The 23,333-nt window shown below is 38.5% G+C and overlaps 1 protein-coding gene across 1 annotated transcript; it reads right to left on the bottom strand.

The window, feature by feature from the left end:
• Positions 1 to 1,124: 1,124 nt before the first annotated feature.
• Positions 1,125 to 19,661, bottom strand: LOC113834349 (protein LEG1 homolog). Its single transcript, XM_027402855.1, has 6 exons — positions 19,361 to 19,661; positions 17,703 to 17,789; positions 16,227 to 16,411; positions 15,165 to 15,265; positions 2,474 to 2,712; positions 1,125 to 1,240 (listed from the first exon to the last, which is right to left on the bottom strand). Exons 1-6 carry the CDS (start codon positions 19,659 to 19,661, stop codon positions 1,125 to 1,127), a joined length of 1,029 nt encoding a protein of 342 aa, XP_027258656.1.
• Between the last annotated feature and the right edge of the window lie 3,672 nt (positions 19,662 to 23,333).

Here is a 23,333-nt window from a genome sequence, read left to right as displayed (position 1 = left end):
AGGAGAGCAAGAAAAGAGATACCATAATAGGTTTAAAGAGAAATCTGGCACTAGGGAAATGTCCAGAGATCTGCAAGGATGACCCCAGCTAACAATCTAAGCAATAGTGGAGAGGCTACCTTAAATGCCTTTCCCAATAATGCCCCATATGCCATCCTAGAGCCTTCATCCAGCAGCTGATGGAAGCAGAAGCAGATACCCACTGCTAAACGCTGAACTGAATTCCTGGAATCCAGTTACAGAGATGAGTGAGGAGCAAAGGCGTCAAGACCAGGCTGGCGAAACCCACAGAAACAGCTGACCTGAACAAGGGGGAGCTCATGGATCCCAGACTGATAGCTGGGAAACCAGCATAGGACTGATCCAGACCCCTTGAATGTGGGTGTCAGTGAGGAGTCGTCGGCAATCTATGGGGCCTCTGGGAGTAGATCAGTATTTATCCCTAGTATATGAATGGACTTTGGGAACCCATTCCACATAGGGGGATACGCTCTCAACCCAGACACATCGGGGAGGGCCTAGGCCTTGGTCCAAATGATATGACAGACTTTGAAGATTCCCCCATGGAAGGCCTCACCCTCCCTGGGAAGCAGAAAGGAGTTGGAATATGGGGTTAGTGGGGGGGGGAGGCGAGGGAGGGAGAGTAAAACAAGCTTGTTTCTAATTTAAATAAAAATTAGAAAAAAGAGAACTCTAACAAATAACTAGAAACTTAAGATTAGCAAATCATAAGTCAAACCTGACAAGTCAGTGAATTCTATTTGCATTTAGGTTTATAAGATTTAAATATTGAAGTTGAATGTTGGTATTTGATATTAAAATATTTTGGATTTTGGTTAAACATCAGTAGGATACATTTTTCTACATTTTTGTAAAAACTGCAGTACACAAAGTAGCATCAAAACAACCATACATGCTTAATATCAGTTTAATGATTCTTTGTGATTTGGTTGTATTACAGAATTCAAAATCCAAGAGTAATTGTGCAAAACTAGGAATACATGGGGGGGGGGATCCTGAAAAATGAACACCAAGCAAAAAACCCCAAATCATAAGCCTGCATGATTGTGATCAAAGTCATTATTTTTAATTGCTTGTGGCCAAAGGCAGTTGTTCACTGTTCACTAAGAATTGATGTTGGAAGTAGGTGCTCCCAGAAACGCTTCAAAGACTTTTAGAAATTGTTCCCTTGCAAATTTTGAACTCATGAGAATTTTCCAGGCATTAAGAGATAATGATCCTAGAAAAAGATAAAATGAATGCATGTCAACTCCTGAAAACACTTCTTAGTTCCATTAGGCAATAACCATTGATCAAATTTATTTCATTTACTTTCACTAAAATTGACATTAAAATCATCAGTTCACAAAGAAAGTTTGATTTTTCTGATAGTATTTTCACTTTGCCATACCTGACCTGAAAGTTTTGTGTCATGCTTTCTAAGTGGTGAAATCATACACCATGAGAAAAAGTGTACATGAGATGATCTAGTATTATCACCCATAGCTTTTAGCAATTTCCATAATCAGACTAAATTCATTAAATAAAATACTGAATGTCTATTAGAAAACAAGATGATTCCAGTATAAATCTTCCACATATTACCCACCAACTGAAGATCAGCCTACTGCTCATTGTATGAAGGACTGCTGCCTGCTGAATGGCAGTATTACACTGCGACCAAGGAGGAGGTGAGAAGACACATCAATTGCACCAGGGCACCAACACACTTGTTGGATCTGATAGTCTAAGGCAAAAGTCTCCCACAAATTTGAACATAATCCACTCATGTTTATTTCATTTCTAATTTGGGGATTCAAAAATCTTCCCCTTTACAAAATAATAACAGCATATATGTTTAGTTTATCTCAAGGTCCCAGGGCATAAGAGGAAAATGGGACAACATGGTAATCTTCAAGTACTTAATGAAGCCTGTTTAATCTCTCTGCTTTGTCATTATGGAGCAAAGGTCTTCTTTCTTGACTAGTGAGTAGTATTGGATTAAAATCATCCAATGAGTCAGGTGGACAGTAACCTCATTAATGATGGCAAAATTTCCCTTGAAATTCATTTGTTTCCTTTAGACTTAAGAGTAAAGTAATATATATATATATATTATATAAATATATATATATATATATATATATATATATATATATAAAGAGAGGTTTTCATGAGGGAAATAATGTCTGTATGTGGGTTTCTGTTTTATATTTCACTGGATATTACAGGTGTCAAGGTTCAATGTGGCATCCAAATGAAGGGACAAGTCATAAATCAAACAATTGTGGTTGCTCAATGGTCTGACCATCATCTGTCAAGAGTAATTTTTGCTAAGGAAATGCAAAATGCATCAATAGGAACTCATACATTTTTAGTGTATGCTGACTGAACATATTTCTACTTAAATTAGCTTATGTACTCTTCCAATACATCAGTTCTGTTTTTTTCTAGTATGCTTTAAAATTTTTACCTGTAAGTTCATCAATATCACCAAGAGCTGTGAGTGACAGCAGGACTTTGTTCTGAAGAGAAGTGAAGTTAGCAATAAAAGGGGGTATGTCAGTATCATAAAGAACACGAGGTGGCAGACCCTTCTGAAAGCTATTTGTTCTATTCAGCGTTGTAGGAAAGTAGGCCGCAGCTATGTAGTTTACAGCAATAGCCCAGTTTTGCTCAAAGTTTTCTTCTTGTTCAGAATAGTAGGCATATCTAAAAGGCAAACAGACAAAAGTATCAATTAAGATTCATTTCCTCAGAATTTAAATATCACTTTGCAGAAACCACCTAGTACCCAGAATTAAAATCCAAGCATTATTTTAAAAGGAAGTTCAATAGTACCATAAATTTGGCTTGTCTTTCAGGAATTGTGTAGATAGCTAAATAAAATTTATATATACATCTGTGAAGGGTTATTCAATTAGTCACCTCTTTTTTAATATATTACTTTCCATTTATGTCATCCCCAGGCACACTGTACTTGAAAAATCATGTAATAAACATGTTAAAGACATGTTTAAATAATAACACACAAAACAATAAATAATGTAACAACAAATTCAAATAAGGCCTGGAGCCACCACATGCTTGCAATTCACAACTGGCATGTGAAACAGGAAGATCATGGGGCCAACCTCTTTTTCAGCTGCCAGTTTGGAATACATTCAATTAAAAAAAGAAACAGATAAAAGAAAGAAGGAAGGAAAGACGAATACATTGTGCTTGTTAGTGTTTGCTAACCTTGAGTTAGAAGACAGATGTGTCAAAAGTTATTTATGCTATCTGAGAGGTTTAGCTTCTATATGATTTATATATTTTAAAAAAGAAAGGAAGTTTTTAAGGAGAGGAAAATAAGAGACATAAGGAATGTTCTAGAAAGGGTAATAGAAATCTCTTGCATTTTGTTTTAGGTGGGGGTTTGGCAAGTGCTGCAGTTGTCAACATTCATTCAGCTAAATAAATACCTAAATCTGTTCATAAAATCAACATGCAAATATTGATTCTTATATCACAGTTCTGAAGGTAAAGCCGTCCCTTGATATAAACACAAGTGTCTTTGTCCTCTCAAATGAAAAAGGAAAACACACACACACACACACACACACACACACACACACACACACACAAATAGTAGCAGCAGATTCACAGCAGCTGGGTCTTGAATTCCCTTTTGAACCAGGGACTGAAAAGTATCTGTCCTGTGGGACGGCTGAGCTCAAGTGGAAGGATGAAGTGTGGGCCGCTGACTGTCAGTAGTTACACAGTTGCTTAGCCAATAAGCTGGAAGATTTCCTTAATGGCATGTTCATGGTACAAGACCTCAGAAGTACTGTGCTTCTCTCAATGCTGCTCTTTCAATTTAATTGACAACCAAGTTAGCCAGATACAGTGGGGACCCTCTGAGACATAAAAGCCACCAGAACAGAGAATCAAGCAGAAAAATCAAACAAAAAACCAAAGCGGAGTCCGACTGTTTTCAATCCCTCCCCCAAACTAAAGATTCGGGAGGAAATGTGTAAAGTATCTCAGATACCTTCACCTACTTTACACCCATCCTCAGTTGACCAGAACATGAACCCCAGCAGGCAAAGCACACCAAGAATGGTAAATAGAAGTTAGAACACAGAGGGAAGGCAGAGAGAGTCCTGAGAAATGAGGGCACCTTACAGGCTCAATATCTGCCACCTGGACAGACAGGCACAAATGAGATGCTCTGAACCACCTCATTACACAGAAGTCTATGGACAGAATCTGTGACATTTTGAACAAATTTAGGAGGTTGATCTTCAGTGTGTCTGGTCAGTGACCAGCAATGTTATTGACGTGCAATATTAGGAAATAAAAATCATCGATGAGGTTGACTCAAAGGACAAGATAGGGAGGGAAAGTATCAAGACTGAAGATGTTCAGACAAGAATCCTAAGCCAGTGGACCCCAGAGAAATACATTTCCCCTAGGAATCTTGGGCTGGGAGAAGAAGGCTGTAAATGAGGGCCTAGCCTAACAGGACAAACTCACTGTTAGGAAGAGATTTCATGCAATTGTAAACAGATCTCTCAATAAAGCTGACTTATCTGTGTTTCTTGGCTTTCTTTCATTCTTTCTCCACAGCTGCAACATGGCTGTGAAACGTGAAAGAACTAGGAGACTTTTGCCCCCTGTTGAGCCAAAGTGTACATAAACTTGCTTTCACTACCAACTCCATTACCTAATTTCTTTTGAAACATGTGGAATCTAAGGTGGCTGGTTTAACAAATTTAAGTTCCCAGCAATAATATAAGCAGTGATTTCAACCACAAAAATGTAAGCTCCAAGTATCAACACAGCATCACTGGACCACTCTATCCAGAGAACACTGGTTACACATAGTGTAGGAATTACACAAGCTAAACCCATGACTTCTATGGTGAGGTTTCAAAAGCAGATACCTGAAACTGTAAATAAAATGGAAATGACCACATCAGTATGTTTGAACAAAACTATGGCAATTTCAAGCAGGGCTTGGTGGCAGATGACTATAATCTCAGCTACCCCAGAAACTGGAGCAAGAAGATAACAACTTCTAGTCCACACTGTGGTATAGGTTGACAACTAGGCCAGGTCTATATAGTAAGACACTATCTCAAGATAATAATTAAATAAAAGGGTGTGGAATGGAATTGTAGCTCCGAGGTAGGGCTTACCTGGGATGCATGGGGGCCTGAGTTGGTTTAATGCCCAGCACTATTAAAAGGAAAACATCTTAAGGAAAGAAATGGAGAAAGGAGAGGGAAGAGGAAGGGAGGAATAGAGGAGAGGAAACAATACATACACGAATAATGTGAGCAATAAGTGATGACAATGATGGTCCATGTGGAGTTAGGGCCCCTACATTACTTTGCTGTAAGATATTCCTCATTGTATAAGACAGTAGTTTTCAGGCAGTGCCTTGCTTCAAACAATTTCATTTTACAAGCCAGGGGTTTGTTTTATTTTGAGTATTAATTTGAGGCAGAACAAATCTGCACCCTTTTGTGAAGCAAACAGTCACCTCTGACTGAAATCAGAAACAGTCAAGAGTTTAGATCCCTTCTTACATTCCGCCGCCGCAGACTGACCTGGAACTAGGTGAGTGAGCTCCTGCCCGCTCCCGACCCCAGACCAGAACACCCCACCACCCCCATCCCACCACCCCCTCCTGAGCCTGCCGGCTTGGGCCAGACACGCCCAGAGAGGGAGGAGCCCCCTGCCCCACCAATCTGCTAGCACCCCATTCTTACATTCCGCCGCCGCAGACTGACCTGGAACTAGGTGAGTGAGCTCCTGCCCGCTCCCGACTCCAGGCCAGAACACCCCACCACCCCCATCCCACCACCCCCTCCTGAGCCTGCCGGCTTGGGCCAGACAAGCCCAGGCAGGGAGGAGCTCCCTGTGCCCCAAATCTGGTAGCACCCCACTCTTCCATTCCGCCGAACGACCAAGAAACTAGGAACTAGCGAGGAGACCACCAGGAGCGTCGAGATCATCTAGAGTTGTGGACATCGAATTCCTAGCCCCCACACACCACTGGGCCACAAGAGGAGATAGAGAGAACCCACCCGCACCCACTAAAAGGATATGGGGAGAAGACAGAATAAGATTTCACTCAACAACACAAAGACCAACATGACACCACCAGAACCTAGGGACTCCACTCCGGCAAGAGCTGAAAAGCCCAACACAGAGCATGAAGATGAGATGGACCTCAAAAATTATCTCAGCAAGTTGATAGAGACCTTTAAAGAGGAAACAAGAAAATCCCTTAAAGAAATAGAAGAGAAAACAAACAAAAAATTAAATGAATTGGAGGAAAAGACAAACCAAAAAATTCAAGAAATAAATAAATCTCTTAAAGAATCCAAAGAAAGCCAAGAAAAAACATCCAAGCAAGTGAAGGAAGCTCTTGAAATAGTTCAAAACATGAAAGCTGAAATACACACAATAAAGAAAACACAGAATGAGACCATGTTGGAAATGGAAAGGTTGGATAAACGATCAGGAACTAAAGATGTAAGTGTATCCAACAGGATTCAAGAGATGGAAGAGAGAATCTCAGCCACTGAAGACTCGCTAGAGGATATACATTCATCCACCAAAGAGAACCTCAAGTCCAACAAAACCCTAACACAAAATATCCAGGAAATATGGGACACCGTAAAAAGGCCAAACCTAAGAATAATAGGTGTAGAAGAAGGTGAAGAAATACTGCTCAAAGGTACAGAAAACATATTCAACAAAATCATAGAAGAAAACTTCCCCAACCTACAGAAGGATATGCCTATGAAAGTACAAGAAGCTTACAGGACACCAAACAGACTGGACCACAAAAAGAAGTCGCCCCGACACATAATAATCAAAACACCAAATCTACAGAATAAAGAGAAAATATTAAGAGCAGCAAAGGAAAAAGGCCAAGTAACATATAAAGGCAAACCAATCAGAATCACACCCGACTTCTCAATGGAAACTCTGAAAGCCAGAAGGTCTTGGATAGATACCCTACAAGCACTAAGGGAGCATGGATGTCAACCCAGACTACTGTACCCAGCAAAACTTTCAATCACTATAGATGGAGAAAACAAGATATTCCACGACAAAAACAGATTTAAACAATACATATCAACAAATCCAGCACTACAGAAGGCTCTGGAAGGAAAACTCCAACCCAACGAACATAACTACACTCACAAAAACACTGTCAGTAGTTAATCGAATTTCACCAAACACAAAAAGAAACAGAAGGGCAAAATCCACACGCAATGATACCACCAACAATAAATCCAAAACTAAGAAGAACCAATGAACAATGGACGTTAATATCCCTGAATGTCAATGGTCTTAACTTACCCATAAAAAGATACAGGCTAACAGAATGGATACGAAGACAGAATCCATCCTTCTGCTGTTTACAAGAAACACACCTCAAATTCAAAGACAGGCGATACCTCAGAGTAAAAGGATGGGAAAAGATTTTCCAATCAAATGGGCTCAAGAAACAAGCTGGGGTAGCAATACTAATATCTAACAAATTAGACTTTAAACTGAAAGCAATCAAAAGAGATAAAGAAGGGCATTTCATACTCATCACAGGAAAAGTCCATCAAGACGAAGTCTCAATCCTGAACATCTATGCCCCTAATACAAAAGCATCCACTTTTGTAAAAGAAACATTACTAAAGCTCAAACCACACATAAAACCACACACACTTATAGTAGGAGACTTCAACACCCCCCTTATACCACTGGACAGAACTACTAGACAGAAACTTAACAAAGAAACAAAGGATCTGAAAGAAGTTATGACACAACTGGGTTTAACAGATATCTATAGAACATTCCATCCAAACACAAAAGAATATACCTTCTTCTCAGCGCCACATGGAACCTTCTCAAAAATTGACCACATAGTTGGCAGCAAAGCAAACCTCCACAGTACAAAAGTATTGAAATAACCCCCTGTATCTTATCAGACCACCATGCATTAAAGCTAGAATTCAACAGCAATACGAATTGCAGAAAACCTACATTTACGTGGAAAATGAATAACTCCCAATTGCACCATTCCTTGGTTGAGGAAGAAATAAAAAAAGAAATCAAAGACTTTCTAGAATTTAATGAGAATGTAGACACAACATACCCGAACTTATGGGACACCCTGAAAGCAGTGCTAAGAGGGAAGTTCATAGCACTAAGTGCTCACATGAAGAAACTGGAGGAAAGTCACATTAGAGAATTGACAGAACAACTGAAAGCTTTAGAGCAAGAGGAAGCAAACTCACCAAGGAGGAGTAGACGCCAGGAAATAATCAACCTGAGAGCCGAAATCAACAAAGTAGAAACTAGGAAAACAGTACAAAGAATCAATGAAACAAAGAGTTGGTTCTTTGAGAAGATCAACAAGATAGACAAGCCTCTAGCCAAACTAACCAAAAGGCAGAGAGAGAGCATGCTAATTAACAAAATCAGAAATGAAAAGGGAGACATAACAACGGACACTGAGGAAATCCAGAGAATCTTTAGGTCATACTTTGAAAACCTGTATTCCACAAAATTGGAAAACCTAAAGGAAATGGACAACTTTCTGGATAAATATCACTTACCAAAATTAAATCAAGATCAGATAGACAGTTTAAATCGAACTATAACCCCTAATGAGATAGAAGCAGTAATCAAAAGCCTCCCAACCAAAAAAAGCCCAGGGCCAGATGGCTTCACTGCAGAATTCTACCAGAAATTCAAACAAGAGCTAATTCCAGTACTCCTCAAACTGTTCCACACAATAGAAGCAGATGGGATATTGCCAAACTCTTTCTATGAGGCTACAATCACTTTGATACCCAAGCCTCACAAAGATATGACTAAGAAAGAGAACTACAGACCGATATCCCTCATGAACATCGATGCTAAAATACTCAATAAAATATTGGCCAACCGAATACAAGAACATATCAGAAAAATCATCCACCATGATCAAGTAGGCTTTATCCCAGGGATGCAAGGATGGTTCAACATACGAAAATCCATCAATGTAATCCACTATATAAACAAACTGAAAAAGAAAAACCACATGATCATCTCACTAGATGCTGAAAAAGCCTTTGACAAAATCCAACATCCCTTCATGATAAAGATCTTGGAGAGAACAGGAATAACAGGAACATATCTAAACATGATCAAGGCAATATATACCAAACCAATAGCCAACATCAAAGTAAATGGAGAGAAACTCAAAGCGTTTCCTCTAAAATCAGGAACAAGACAAGGCTGTCCACTCTCTCCATATCTCTTCAATATTGTACTTGAAGTTCTGGCTATAGCAATAAGACAAGAAAAGGGGATCAAAGGGATACAAATTGGAAAGGATGAAGTAAAACTTTCACTATTTGCAGACGACATGATAGTCTACATTAGTGACCCGAAAAACTCTACCAGGGAACTCCTACGGCTGATAAACACCTTCAGCAAGGTAGCAGGATACAAAATTAACTCAAAAAAATCAGTAGCCCTACTATACACAGATGATAAATCCAATGAGAAAGAAATCAGGGAAACATCACCTTTCACAATATCCACAAGCAACATAAAATACCTGGGGGTAACACTAACCAAAAAAGTGAAAGACCTGTACAATAAGAACTTTGAGACTTTAAAGAAAGAAATTAAAGAAGATACCAGAAAATGGAAAGATCTCCCATGCTCATGGATAGGTAGAATTAACATAGTAAAAATGGCAATCCTGCCAAAAGCAATCTACAGATTCAATGCAATCCCCATCAAAATCCCAACACAGTTTTTCACAGACATTGAAAGAACAATACTCAACTTTATATGGAAAAATAAAAAGCCCAGGATAGCCAAAACAACTCTTTACAATAAAGGATCTTCTGGAGGCATCACCATCCCCGACTTCAAGCTCTACTATAGAGCCATAGTTCTGAAAACAGCTTGGTATTGGCACAAAAATAGACTGATAGACCAATGGAATCGAATTGAAAACCCTGATATCGACCCACGCACCTATGGATACCTTATTTTTGACAAAGGTGCTAAATCTATACAATGGAAAAAAGACAGCATCTTCAACAAATGGTGCTGGTACAATTGGATTCGGACATGCAGAAAATTACAGATAGATCCATACCTGTCACCATGCACAAAACTTAAGTGCAAATGGATCAAAGATCTCAGCATAAATCCAACCACACTGAATCTTCTAGAAGAGAAAGTGGGAACTACCCTTGAACAAATTGGCACAGGAGACCACTTCCTGAACATTACGCCAGAAGCACAGACATTGAGGTCTGCAATTAATAAATGGGACCTCCTGAAACTGAGAAGCTTCTGCAAGGCAAAGGAAACAGTCAGTAGGATAAAACGACCACCCACAGAATGGGAAAAGATCTTCACCGATCCCACATCTGACAGAGGACTGATTTCCAAAATATATAAGGAGCTCAAGAAGCTAGCCACCAAAACACCAAACAACGAAATTAAAAAGTGGGGTGCAGAACTAAATAGGGAATTCTCAACAGAGGAATCTGAAATGGCTGAAAGACACTTAAAAAAGTGCTCAAAATCATTGGCCATCAGAGAAATGCAACTCAAAACAACTCTGAGATACCATCTCACGCCTGTCAGAATGGCTAAAATAAAAAACACCAATGACAATCTATGCTGGAGAGGATGTGGAGAAAAAGGAACACTCCTCCATTGCTGGTGGGAGTGCGATCTTGTAAGACCACTCTGGAAATCAGTATGGCGGTTGCTCAGAAAAATGGGAATCAGTGTACCTCAAGATCCAGCCATTCCTCTCTTGGGTATATACCCAAATAGGGCATGTACTTACAACAAGGACATATGTTCAACCATGTTCATAGCAGCATTGTTTGTAATAGCCAGAACCTGGAAACAACCTAGATGCCCCTCTATTGAAGAATGGATTGAGAAAATGTGGTACATTTATACAATGGAGTACTACTCAGCAGAAAAAAGCAATGGAATCTTGAAATTCGCAGGCAAATGGATGGAACTAGAGGAAACCATCCTGAGTGAGGTAACCCAGTCACAAAAAGACAAGCAAGGTATGTACTCACTGATATATGAATTTTAGACATAGAACAAAAGACTACCAGTATATAATGCTCTTCACCAAAGAAACTAGGAAACATGAAGGACTCTAAGGGTTAAATGGTCCCCAGGAATGGAAATGGCATGAACTCCCGAACTAATTGGGGGCATGAGGGGGGGGGAAGGAGCTGCTACAATAAGAGCAAGAGAAGAGGAGAAGAGGAGAGGAAATGGAGGGGCAGAAACATTGAGTTGGGGGAAGAATAGAGGAAAGAGAGCAAGATGAGAGAAACGATATCAGAGGGAGCCACTGTAGGCCCGAGAAGGGATCAGGAACCAGGGAGATCTCCAGAGACCTACAAGGATGACACGATCTGACAATCCAGGCAATGGTGGAGAGGATAACCTAAAAACCCTCCCCCTAAAATGAGATTGATGACTTCTCTTTATGCCATCCTAGAGCCCTCACCCAGTGGCTGATGGAAACAGAGACAGACATCCACAGATATACAATGAGCCGAAATCGGGAATTTAGTTGAAGAGAGGGAGGAATGAAGAACGAAGGGGTCTGTACTAGGATGGAGAAACCCACAGGAACTGTTGGCCTGAACAAGGGAGAGCACATCGACCCCAGATGCTGTCCAGGAGGCCTGTACAAGACTGATCCAGACCCCAGAACATAGATGTCAATAAGGAGGCCTCTGCACTCCAGGGAGCCTCTGGTAGTGGATTAGTATTTTTCCCTGGTGCAAAAAGGGACTTTGAGAGCCCATCCCATATGAAGGGTTACACTCTGGCCCTGGACACATGGGGAAGGGCCCAGGATCAGCATAGGAAGACTTGGTGGACTTTGCTGAGCTCCCGTTGAGGGCCCTACCCTGCCTGGGGAGTAGTGGGTGGATGGGGTTGGGGGGATGGGCTGGGGGTGGGGGAGAAAGTTTGGGGGTGAGGGGAGGGAGAGGGAGAAGGGACTTGAAATAAGCTTGTTCCCTAACTAGAACTAATAAAATAAAATAAAATGAAAAAAAAAATAGATAAATCTTTTTGAAATAAAAATATATGAAAGAATGCATCTATATGTTCATAGTAGTGTTATTTATAGTAGCCAAAAGCTTAAAACAACCAAAATGCCCAACACTGAAAGGTAAATAGTATTCAAAAACTAAAAGTTGTGAATGGGTGTACAAAAGCATGAATGGACTTCAAAAACACGATCCTGAAGGACCCGGATGACATGGCCATACACTGTGGCTCCATCTGTATTACAGGTCTGAAAAGGACAAACCCTCCCAGCCAGAAGGTAGCCTATTGGTTCAGTGGCAGTGACTTCCAGGCTGGAGGCAAGAAAAGGCAATGGCTGCTTAGGGCTAGGGGTAAAAAGAGGCAGTGACTGTGCAGGGGTGAGGTAAGAAGAGGCAATGATTGCAAGAATGGAGTGAGAAAAGGCAGGGATGGGGTGAGAACAGATAGTGACTGTGCAGGGATGGGGTGAGGATAGGTAGTCACTGTGTAGGGATGGGGTGAGAAGAGGCAGTCACTGTGCAGGGATGTGGTGAGAAGAGGCAGTAACTGCAGGTGAAAGCAAGGCTTTGGTCTGTGGGTTGGTTGGTTTTGTTTTTATGTGTCTAGGTTCCACTATATATTTCAGATTGGCTTGAAACCAATGATCCTTCTGCCTTGTTTCAACTGTTTATCATGTTATATTCTAAGACTTATCGAATGTTCTAAAAACTAGACTATCGAGATTATTGCACAGTTCTGTGTATGTACAAGAAATTCATTTACTCAGAGTGGGTAAATTTTGCGTTACATAAGTATGAATTATGTATGAGTAAATGGTTTTATATACATGATTCAAAAAAGTTGAGCAAGAAGAGTAAATATTTGCAAATTGCATACAAGGTTTTAAAACTTTCACACAGGGTAAAGAATAAGAAAACAAACAAAGCATTACTGAGAAGATTTGAACACACTACACACTTTGCCCGACTCCTCCCTGAGAAATGGTTTAAGGATTTGGGAAACTTTCTACCAGTTCCAAGAGTTTAAGAATGCACCTATATTAAGATCATGACTTCCTATCAATAGGCATTTACACAAGAGTAATTAAAGTTCTAGACAGGTACTCATGTGCTACTCCAATGTGTTAGTTTTTCTTTTATCTTATTGTATTATATTATATTTTATTATTAATATTTAGAAGCGTGTTTGTTTTCTATTGAGAGACAGAAATGGGGTAGGTCTGGATTGGAAGGGAGGCAAGGAAGAACTGGGAAGAGTAGAGAGAAGGAAAACTGTAATCAGGATATATTGTGTGAGGGGGGGGAAATCTGTTTTCAATAAAAGGATGAAAAAATTAACAAACAAACAAAAAAAAAGAGTTTAGATCCTGCTGGTAAATCCCATAATGCATTTGTCTAAAGCATCATTACATGCTGTACCATTAGTTTTTCTTCCTCATATATGATGTGGAGGTGAGGGTTTTTTTTATCATTTGGTGGTTTGGCATGTTCAATAATTTTACATGATATGGCTTTGACCTAAGTTGATAAGCTTGTCAGTGGTGATGTTTATGCAGGAACAGTTACTATCAGTTTGAGCTTCATGATAGCACTGGTCAGAGGAGACTGTCAATGGTCACAATGTTCAAGCAAAATTAGTAGTACAAAGTACAGTACAGCAACAAATTTGGCCTAGCAAAAAACTTATTGGTATTCAATGAATCCTGACATTATGGAAAAACACACTTAAATGTGTCCATTTTTTCAAGATTGTCTGTATGGAACTGAGATTCCTTTGCTTTATTATTTTTTTATGTTTTTGAAGTTAAGATTATCATTTCTCCCTTCTTTTTCCTCCCTCCAACATTCCTATATATTTCTCCTACCTCTCTAACAATTTCACAGCCCTTTTAACCAGTTGTAACATATATTATGTATGCATGAGTATGATAAATACATGCCTCGGTGCTTGGCTGTTTTCACGTGGATTCTAGGATTTGAACTCAAGTCTTCATGCTTGCATATGAGGGATTTACCATTTGTGCTATTTTCCCGTCTCCTGTTTCTCAGATATTCTTTTCTTCACTTTTCTAAAATATATTCCAAATTTGCCCTTTATCAAAATTGTCACCAGTGATCACACTAATTGTTTGTAATTAAGATTAAAAATTCACAGTTATTCTAAAAGAAAAAGAAATGCCTAGCATAGGTATGGACTTTGGGAGCCCATTCCACATGAAGGGATACTCCCTGAGGCACGACACACTGGGGTGGACCTAGGCCCTATCCCAAAGGACATGACAGACTCTGAAGACCCCCTATGGAAGGTCTCACCCTGCCTGGGGAGCAGAAAGGGTGTCATAGGTAGGGTTTTAGTTGGGGGGAGTGGTAGGGGAGGAGGGGAGGGAGAGCGAACTGTGATTGCCATGTAAAATGATCTTGTTTCTAATTCAAATAAAAAATGGAAAAAGAAAAAAAAAGAAAATTTACAGTCCAATAGCATATCAGTCCAATAATGAAATAAAGTAGAAAAAAATCCAATTAAACTTCAGAAAGCATATGAATAGAATTATTCCCCTTTTACAACTAATATTTATAATTTGCTTTTGCCAAATATCTAACACTAAGAAAATACACAGAAAAAAAAGAAAAAAAGAAATGAGTAAGACCATGCGGGTTAGTTTTAGTCAACTTGACACAAATCTGGAAATGCCTGGGAAGAAGGAATTTCAATTCAGGAATTGAGTTCATCAGATTGGCTTATATCTGTGTCTACGAAGCATTTTCACAATTGCTAATTGATGAAACTGGACCCAACCCACTGTAGGCAGTGCTATCCCTAAGCAGGTAGCCCTGAGCTATATACAAGAAAGTTAGCTGAATTAAGCAATATTCTTCCATGGTTCCTGGCTCCTGCCTCCAGGTTCTTGCTTGAGCTCCTGCCCTGGTTTCCTTTAATGACAAACTATAACTTGTAAGTTGAAACAAACCATTTCTTTCCTTGCTTTTGGTCATGGTTTTCAACCAAACCAATCGGAAAAACATTAAACTAAAACAGAGGTAAAAACTATTTCTTACCTGTCTGCAAAGACACTGATGGGATACTCCAAGGATGCGGTATGAGCAGCCCATAAGTGCTGCAAAAGGCCATCAAAGTCACTAGAAGGCAACTGCATGTACTAAAGCATAGAAGAAAAAGTGTTATGTGGGCAACTCTCCCTCAAACTCTACCAGTCTCAGAGACAGGAGCAATAGTTAGCGCGAACTGAAATTGCTGTTCCTACATGCCACAACTTAGTACCTAACAGCAAATAGGAGAATATCCAGTGCTTTTCAGTAAAGCATATCATCCAGTTGAAGTGAACTTCAAATATCTTCAAAATGTCCATGTTTTACACTTGACAGTTCCACTGCCATTTTTTCTGTCAACACTATTGAAATTCTTGTAACATTTTCAGTGATAAGAAAAAAATTGAAAATTAAATTGAATTATATTTAAAGCAATGAAAAGTAATGTATTTAAATCACTAACATTTAGCTTCTTCTATGCTTAACCACTGTATTTTATTTTGGTCATCAATGGTTAGTTTAGAATAGCATGTCACTTTTATTATTTATTATTTCTTTTATTTTTGAAGTTAAGATGTATCATTTCTCCCTTCTTTCTCCTCCCTCCAACCTTCCTATATATTTCTCCTAGCTCTCTAATAATTTCACAGCCCTTTTCATCAGTTCTACCTACATATGAGGGGTTATTAATTCAGTTTCAGTAATTTGAAAGACTATTCTAAAATAAGGCTATAACCCTGATTCTTATAATATTTCAAAAGTGACCTAAACTCCCAATTACTCATTTGCCCATTTACTTTCTTAAAGTGGTCTGCATCCTTGCTATTTGTGATATTCTTTACATGCAGTGAGAAAAGATGAATTTTGTGTTAGTACTGTATGAGAACAGTGGGTGGTTCTAAGGCATGCACTGTGTTTCTACATCACTTATGAATAAAATCTATTTACAATTTATGTTTTAATATTAAGGAAAGAATACAATTCATAAAAACAATCCTTCACAAAATACTTTCACAAAAAGCATTGTCTCTGCATGGCTGACTAGTATGGTATAAAACTTAAAGGAAGAACCTGGAAAAAGGTGGTCCAGCTGTCCATTATTTCACCGACTAACTTTTTGCAGTCAGATACATTATAACAAAACCTCGACTCATCCAGGGGCGGTGGTAAAATCGTGAATTCATCTGATGATATCCCCAGTATGCCAGAATCAACAGCAGCAAGGAAAGGTAACACACTCAAAAAATAATTTACATCTGTGAAAACAAAAGGTTGGTTAGCCCCACACCACAGCCAGTGACAAATTCCAGAGCACATTTTGAGGAAGCATAAATCATTAAGGAAAATTCACAGATTCCAAAGATGATAAAAATTATCCAACTAAAAACAGTGAGGAAAATCAACTTACAATTTAATAATACTATGATTGTGATTGTATATACACTCACTAAAGAACCATATTATAATATTTTTAAGAAAAGTAATATTAATGGATTGGATAACAGTCCTATTTCAAAGCATTAAATAAATAAGGAAAGAAAAATGTCAAATTATTCACAGAATGGCACAGTTTTCAATGAGATTATGTTGTTGGTTTTAACTTTTTATAAAATAATTAAGCATTATCACAGATTCATAAAATGCATATTTTATAATTCACAAGTTACTCTAATTTTTATGCATCATATCACCAAGGCTTTTACTTGTTTCTCTAAGGCAGGAAGTTTTGTCTTACAGCCTAATAAACTTCTCAGGACTTCAAACTTTGCAGTTATAGAGGACAAGTCCAGCAGATTTAAACATTTTAATTTAGTTAGGTAATTGGCTTGTACTCATTCTTAACACCTCAAATTACTAAACCAATCAGCTATCTAGAGCTGTTGCCAAGTCTGTTTATGAGTTTTGAGAAGAATGACTCAATTTAGCATTAGGGAAATACCTACTGGATCATACTATTTAATAAGTCATTCCCCCAGAAGTAAAATTTAATGCAATGTCATTTCTAATCATTGGGAAATTATTACAATAAATTTTGATGTAAATTAATTTCAACCCAAAACACACTGTAAAAGAATTAGGAAGTATATTCAAGTTGTTTTTAGTATTGCATACATGACTAAAGCCTTAGTTATACAATGGCCAAACAAGAGATAACATTACTCAGAGAAGTTTGTGACTATCAGCATTTAGCACTTTTTTTTTTCTGAGCAAAAAGGAAGAGCATTATTATCTTGGTCTTTCCTTACAATGATTCCATGTTCCTGTGGGAACCTGTCATCTCACTGACAGTGCTGGTCCCTAGAGGCCATGACCTTTGCAGTTCCTTCATTTAATCCTTCTGTGAAAAGTCTGAATGAATACATCCTTAAAAATTATTATTTGACTGGTCAATTTTGCCACATGTCATCAAGGCCACTGGCATATGATGAAGTAGATTTATCTTGCAAAAGTTTGAAGAACTATTTCAGTTTGTCTCTGTCTCTACAATTGGGGTTTAAATGGATTCTATAATGCAAAGGTACAATTTGGTTATTGAAATGAACCTACCAGCCCACCAACTGTCCACAGACACACATAGCTCGTCAAAAGTTTTATAGCCACAGGTTGTCCTTCCAGTGGGATCAACTAATCTACCTAGAGGGCAGGGAATACACAGTTGTATTTGTTTATTATACACATTTAAAATTGTTAAATGCATGCATTTAATTTATAGATATAAAATTTTCCAATTTACTTATATCTTACTTACCATCTTTTTAATATTTCTCATTTCTCAACCAAATTATTTTCTGTTTTCATCCATACCAAAATTTTGACTTTTAATTTATAGGCTATAGTTTTACTTACATAACTTCACATTTTCCTGTCTTCTCTAGTCCTAATAAAATTCATAGGAGCAACAGTCACTAACAGAAAGGGAGTCAAACCAAACCTTTGGTCTATGTTTCTAAATTACATGATCACATGAGTACCACTGTAAAGTGGAGATAACAATATTTCATATAAATGAGATTTCTGCATAAGTTAAAACAAGTTATCAGAAGTATTTTACAAGTTGACTATCTGTTACATAAACATCAGCACATCAGAAAATAATCTTTCTTTTTCTTCAAGACTGACATCATTCCCCTTCTCCCTTCTCCTTTCCCCCTCTTTTTTCTTACTTGCTGAGCAATGAGGAAGCAGTGCAGGTTGGGTATCAGGCACCAATTTCTTCACACAACTTCTGTCAGCCAGAAATAACTATCTTTTTATACATGAATATGTTGTCCACAAACATCTTCCATGTATATATACTGAAAAGAGCTTGGTTTCCAAGAAGAAGCAACCATTGGCATAGCTCACCATTAGCAAGAAACCACTCATTTATAATTTCATGCTTATGATCAGGCAATTGCAATTAGGACTCACATTAAGGTCAATATAATCAGACATCACTCCTGTTTGTAATGAATGCTCCCTTGTGTGTCCACAGGAACAGGAAGACATGTGTAGTTAGCAGTGGGGAAGTAACTATTTTGAAATTACTCAGCAAATTAGAAAAAGGATTAATATTTTTGGTTGGTCTCTATGCCTACTGGCCTTTGAAGTGTCTGGTAGAAACAACCAATTCATGGGAAAAGGATTTGTGAATAAGTACAAATAGGAATAGATGAAAAATAATTATAAGGAGATTAAAAAGTAAACAAAGAAATCGGTTTTCCAAGAGACATGGGTGGGTGTCTTAGTGTTATTAGTAGGGTGATGGAATACCATGATCTAAAGCAACTTGGAGAAGAGAGGATTTGGCTTATTTATATTGAATAACAGTCCATTGGTGGAAGCCAAGGCAAGAGCTCAAATTGAATTGGAACCTGGAGGCAAGGCTGATGCAGAGGCTATAGAGGAGTCTGCTTACTGGTTCACTCCTCATGGCTTACTCAGTCTGTTTTCCCACAGAATCCAGGGCCACCAGCTTAGGGATGGCACTACCCACAATGAGTGGGACCTTCTCCCATCAATCACTAAACAAGAAAATGCCCAAAGGCTTGCCTACAGGTTGATCTTATGAAACTATTTTCTCAGCTGACATTCCTTCCTCTCAGATGTCTCTAACCTGTGTCAAGTAGACATAAAACTAGATAGCAATGTACGGCATGGAGAATCCCATTTTCTTACTACCTCAGGCATATATCAGTATATAGGAGAATAAGAATCTTCCTTACCTGTTCTATACTGCCATCCAAACTGCATAGGCAATCCCCACAAAAGATTTTGTTCATTTTCTGGACCATATTTTGCAAAATATGGGGCCGTCTTACTCAGTAAGATTTTATACAACCCCATTCTATCAGTGAATACCCACGGGTTTATTATGTACTTTCCATCCTCCAAAGCAAAACCACTTATCTCTCCACTGGTGTCTTCCCAGAAAGGAGGATATAGAGATGAGGGATTAGAGTTCTCTGCTACAGCAGCAGAAAGGTAGCCAATCAGTACCCAGACCCAGGAAGCCAGGACAGCCATGGTACCAACCTGGGAACCGGGTGCTTCTCCAAGCTTTTATTGGAGAGGGAAGGAGGAAGTCAGGATATTTTCTTATCTCATGCTTTAGAAGCACATTGTAAATTTTTCTAAGCAGTGTAGATGGAGAGGAAATAGGCATCTTAGCAATTAGTATTAAAGATAAGGATGTTTTGTCACCTTTCCATCATCAGGGCATTGTATCAGAAACTGAGCACAGGTGAGGCTTCTCAGATATTGCATAGTACCATTTGTTAATGGAAACAAAATTCTTCTAGAACTTTTCCACTCTACATTGTAGTTACAAATTACGTTATCAGTGCCAATAAGAAATAATTTATAGAAAATACTGAACAGTCATGAAAATACTGATATTTATGTTTTGTTTTGTTTGATTTTCAAGACAGGGCTTCTCTGTGTGGCCCTGTCTGCCCTGGAACTTGCTTTGTGCTTTGTATACCAGACTGGACTTGAACTCAGATATCTATCTGCCTGTCTCCAGGGTGCCACCAAGCCCAGTTCCAATACTGGTATTTATAATAATGTGCAGAGATGTACTATAGAATGCATCGGATCCAGTCATGTTATATCTTACTGTGTCTGGTAAAATGCTTAAAATATATCCAATTATATCAATCAAATAAAGCCAGTTTGTTAAAAAACTGAAGTGCTGCTAGTTAATTTTTAATGTCTATCCATTTTCTCAGAATGTTATGTAATAACCTGTTTCTAGACTTCTAGCATCCCTCATCAAAATAATACTAATACTACTAATAATAATTAAAAATGTAAGTGTCAACACCTATGACATAAAATAAAAGGCATCTAAAACTCCTAGGATATGTCCTTAAATTTGTGTATAGGCCTTTTTACTTTCTTTTCCTCAATATTGTGACTTTTATTATACATACAATGGCCAAAACTCAGCATTGATACTTAAACACATATCACTTGTTTAGGGATTGTAGAATGTAAAGCTGGAGTCATCTAGGGCCAGAAAACTATAGAGATATGGACTGTGCCTGAATTTTTAGATCAGGAATACGTGTAATTTTATTATATTTTTACAAAGATGTTAAGGACACTACTAATATATGGGGTTAAGGCAGTTATCTAGCCTAGTGTTTTTGGAGTGTGGTGTATGATGTCTGGCACTGAAAACAAGAGAAAGAGAACAGTAATGTAATAACGAAATTGAACAAATGTAAATGGTCATCTCATACTCTTAAACTGATTGAACATGGTCAATAGATGAGACTGTAAAGTTACATGATGAAAATAACTTTTTTATTATTCACTAATTGTGACTTAATACCTATCCTAGTTATCTTAACCACCAACTTGACAAAGCTATCTTGACAGAGCCATCTGAAAATCGATTCTTAATTAAGAGATTGTCTGGATAATCAGTTCCATCTATGTAGCCACAAGTTACAGGGTTTCATTTTTTCCTTGCCTAATAGCATTCAGTTGTATGTGATTACTGTGTATTCTTTATCCATTCATCACTTGATTGACATTCAGAGAGTTTTCAGTTCTTGAGTATTGTGAATAGTGCCACAATAAACACATGAGTGTAATGGTCTCTTGGACAGACTGTCACTTTTTAAAAAAAAAAAATATAAACTGTTTGGCCTATGGCTTAGGCTTCTTTTTTATTTAAATTAGAAACAAGTTTCTTTTACATGTCAATCTCAGTTCCATCTCCATTCCCTCCTCCCCTGTCCCCCACCAACCCCCCTATCTCAACCCCTTTCTGTTTTCCAGGGAGGGTGAGGCCTTCATTGGGGGAATCTTCAAGTCTGTCATATCATTTGGAGCAGGGCCTAGACCCTCCCCAGTGTGTCTAGGCTGAGAGAGTATCCCTCTATGAGGAAAGGGCTCCCAAAGTTCATTTGTGTACTAGGGGTAAATACTGATCCACTACCAGTGGCCCCATAGATTGTCCAGACCTCCAAACTGACATCCTTGTTGAGGGTGTCTGGAACAGTCCTATGCTGGTTTGCCATCTATCAGTCTGGGGTCCATGAGCAATCCCTTGTTCAGGTCAGCTGTTTCTGTGGGTTTCTCCAGTCTGGTCTTGAACCCTTAGCTCATCACTCCTTCTTCTCTGCAACAGGATTCCAGAGTTCAGCTCTGTGTTTAGCTGTGTCTGCATCTGCTTCCATCTGGATGAAGGCTCTAGGATGGCATATAAGGTAGTCATCAATCTCATTATCAGAGAAGTGCTTTTAAGGTAGCCTCTAGACTATTGTTGTCACTTTTTATATACACCTTAGTGGATTACTGGATCATATGGAAGTTCTACTCTTAATTTTCTGAGTAACTTTTGTATCTCTGATAAAACCCACTTTTAATGAGGTAAGGGAATATCTCGGTGTGATTTTGATTTTGATTTACTTCGTGATTAATGATGTTGAACATTTTTACATTTACCCAGCCACACATTTGCGTGGCTTATTTTCAGAATGGCTTAGCTATATACAATGCCCATTTCTAATTGATATATGTTATTTTTCTGTTATTTATTTGTGGCATTCCTAACATGGTCTAGATATTAACCCTTTTTCAGAAGGATGGTAGACAAGTATCTCCCATTCTCTAAGTTGTCTCTTCTCAAGTTTTCCTCCTTTATTTTTCCAAAGCTTCTTAGTTTTGTGAAATTTCATTTGTCTTTTTTTTTCTCATTGTCTTCTGTACTGCTGAAGTCTTGTCTAAAAATGTTTTCTAGTTCCAAAGCCCAGTACCAATGCTCCTATGTGTTGAGGATTTTGTAATCAGGATTTAAAGATGCCCCTCCCCCCAAAAGCATCTTACTTGGGTCTGCAAATGTCTAATGAGTAATTTAAAACAGAAGAAAATTTTGGAATCTATTCCTGCACATTACATCTGTCTCTTTTTTGTTACCACATATATTATGCTATCATCCACCTCTGCACATAGGTAAATTGGGTATTTCCCCCATATTTTGGCACAAATGCCTATTTCTCAATTAAACACAAAGAATGAAATCCAAATCTCTGTAAAGATAAAATGAAAATGATTCTTCCTGAAGGGCTCTAGCAGGCCTGGGTTTGGCAAACATGGTGCTGGCAGGTCTTGAGCTTACTCCTTCCCTCTCCCTTGTAAACTATAAAGCACATCCTTAAAGCTATCCATAAAGGTCTAGCCTCTTATTTGGACACTTTCTCATGCCAGACTCATTCCTGAAGCTGATCACCAATGTCCAGCAATCACAAGCCCCACCTTGGCTCACCTAACTAACGTACTTCATTAAAACTAAACACCTCATCCTAGCATGGGTATTTCCCCTTGTACCTTCATAAACTACCATTTTTCTGTTTTTCACTTTGGTCTCCCTTCTATCCAGAGCCAGTCTTTTGTCCCTCTGGACAAATATCCTTGCTGCTTCTCCCTTGTCTGCTGTATCTTGTGTTTGTCTCTTATCTCCTTCCCGCTCTCATTCCTCTCCCTCCGGGGTGAATAAATCTCCTTTGTGCTGAGAACTTGGCCTTGGCCCATACTTTTCCTTTCACCTCAACTTCTCAACCACTGTGTTGTAGGTTTCTACTTATGTATATTGTGAACCATAAAAAAGCAGTGTTTTTTTTTTTTTGAACTAATGTCTCTGGATTTCTACCCCTTATCCTATATCCAGATCTACAGTGACCTGCT

Source organism: Cricetulus griseus, unplaced genomic scaffold (genome assembly GCF_003668045.3).
Source record: "Cricetulus griseus strain 17A/GY unplaced genomic scaffold, alternate assembly CriGri-PICRH-1.0 unplaced_scaffold_65, whole genome shotgun sequence".
NCBI classification, from domain to species: Eukaryota; Metazoa; Chordata; class Mammalia; order Rodentia; family Cricetidae; genus Cricetulus; species Cricetulus griseus.
The sequence above is the reverse complement of the archived record's forward strand: the minus strand, read 5'-3'. Positions and strand labels throughout refer to the sequence as shown.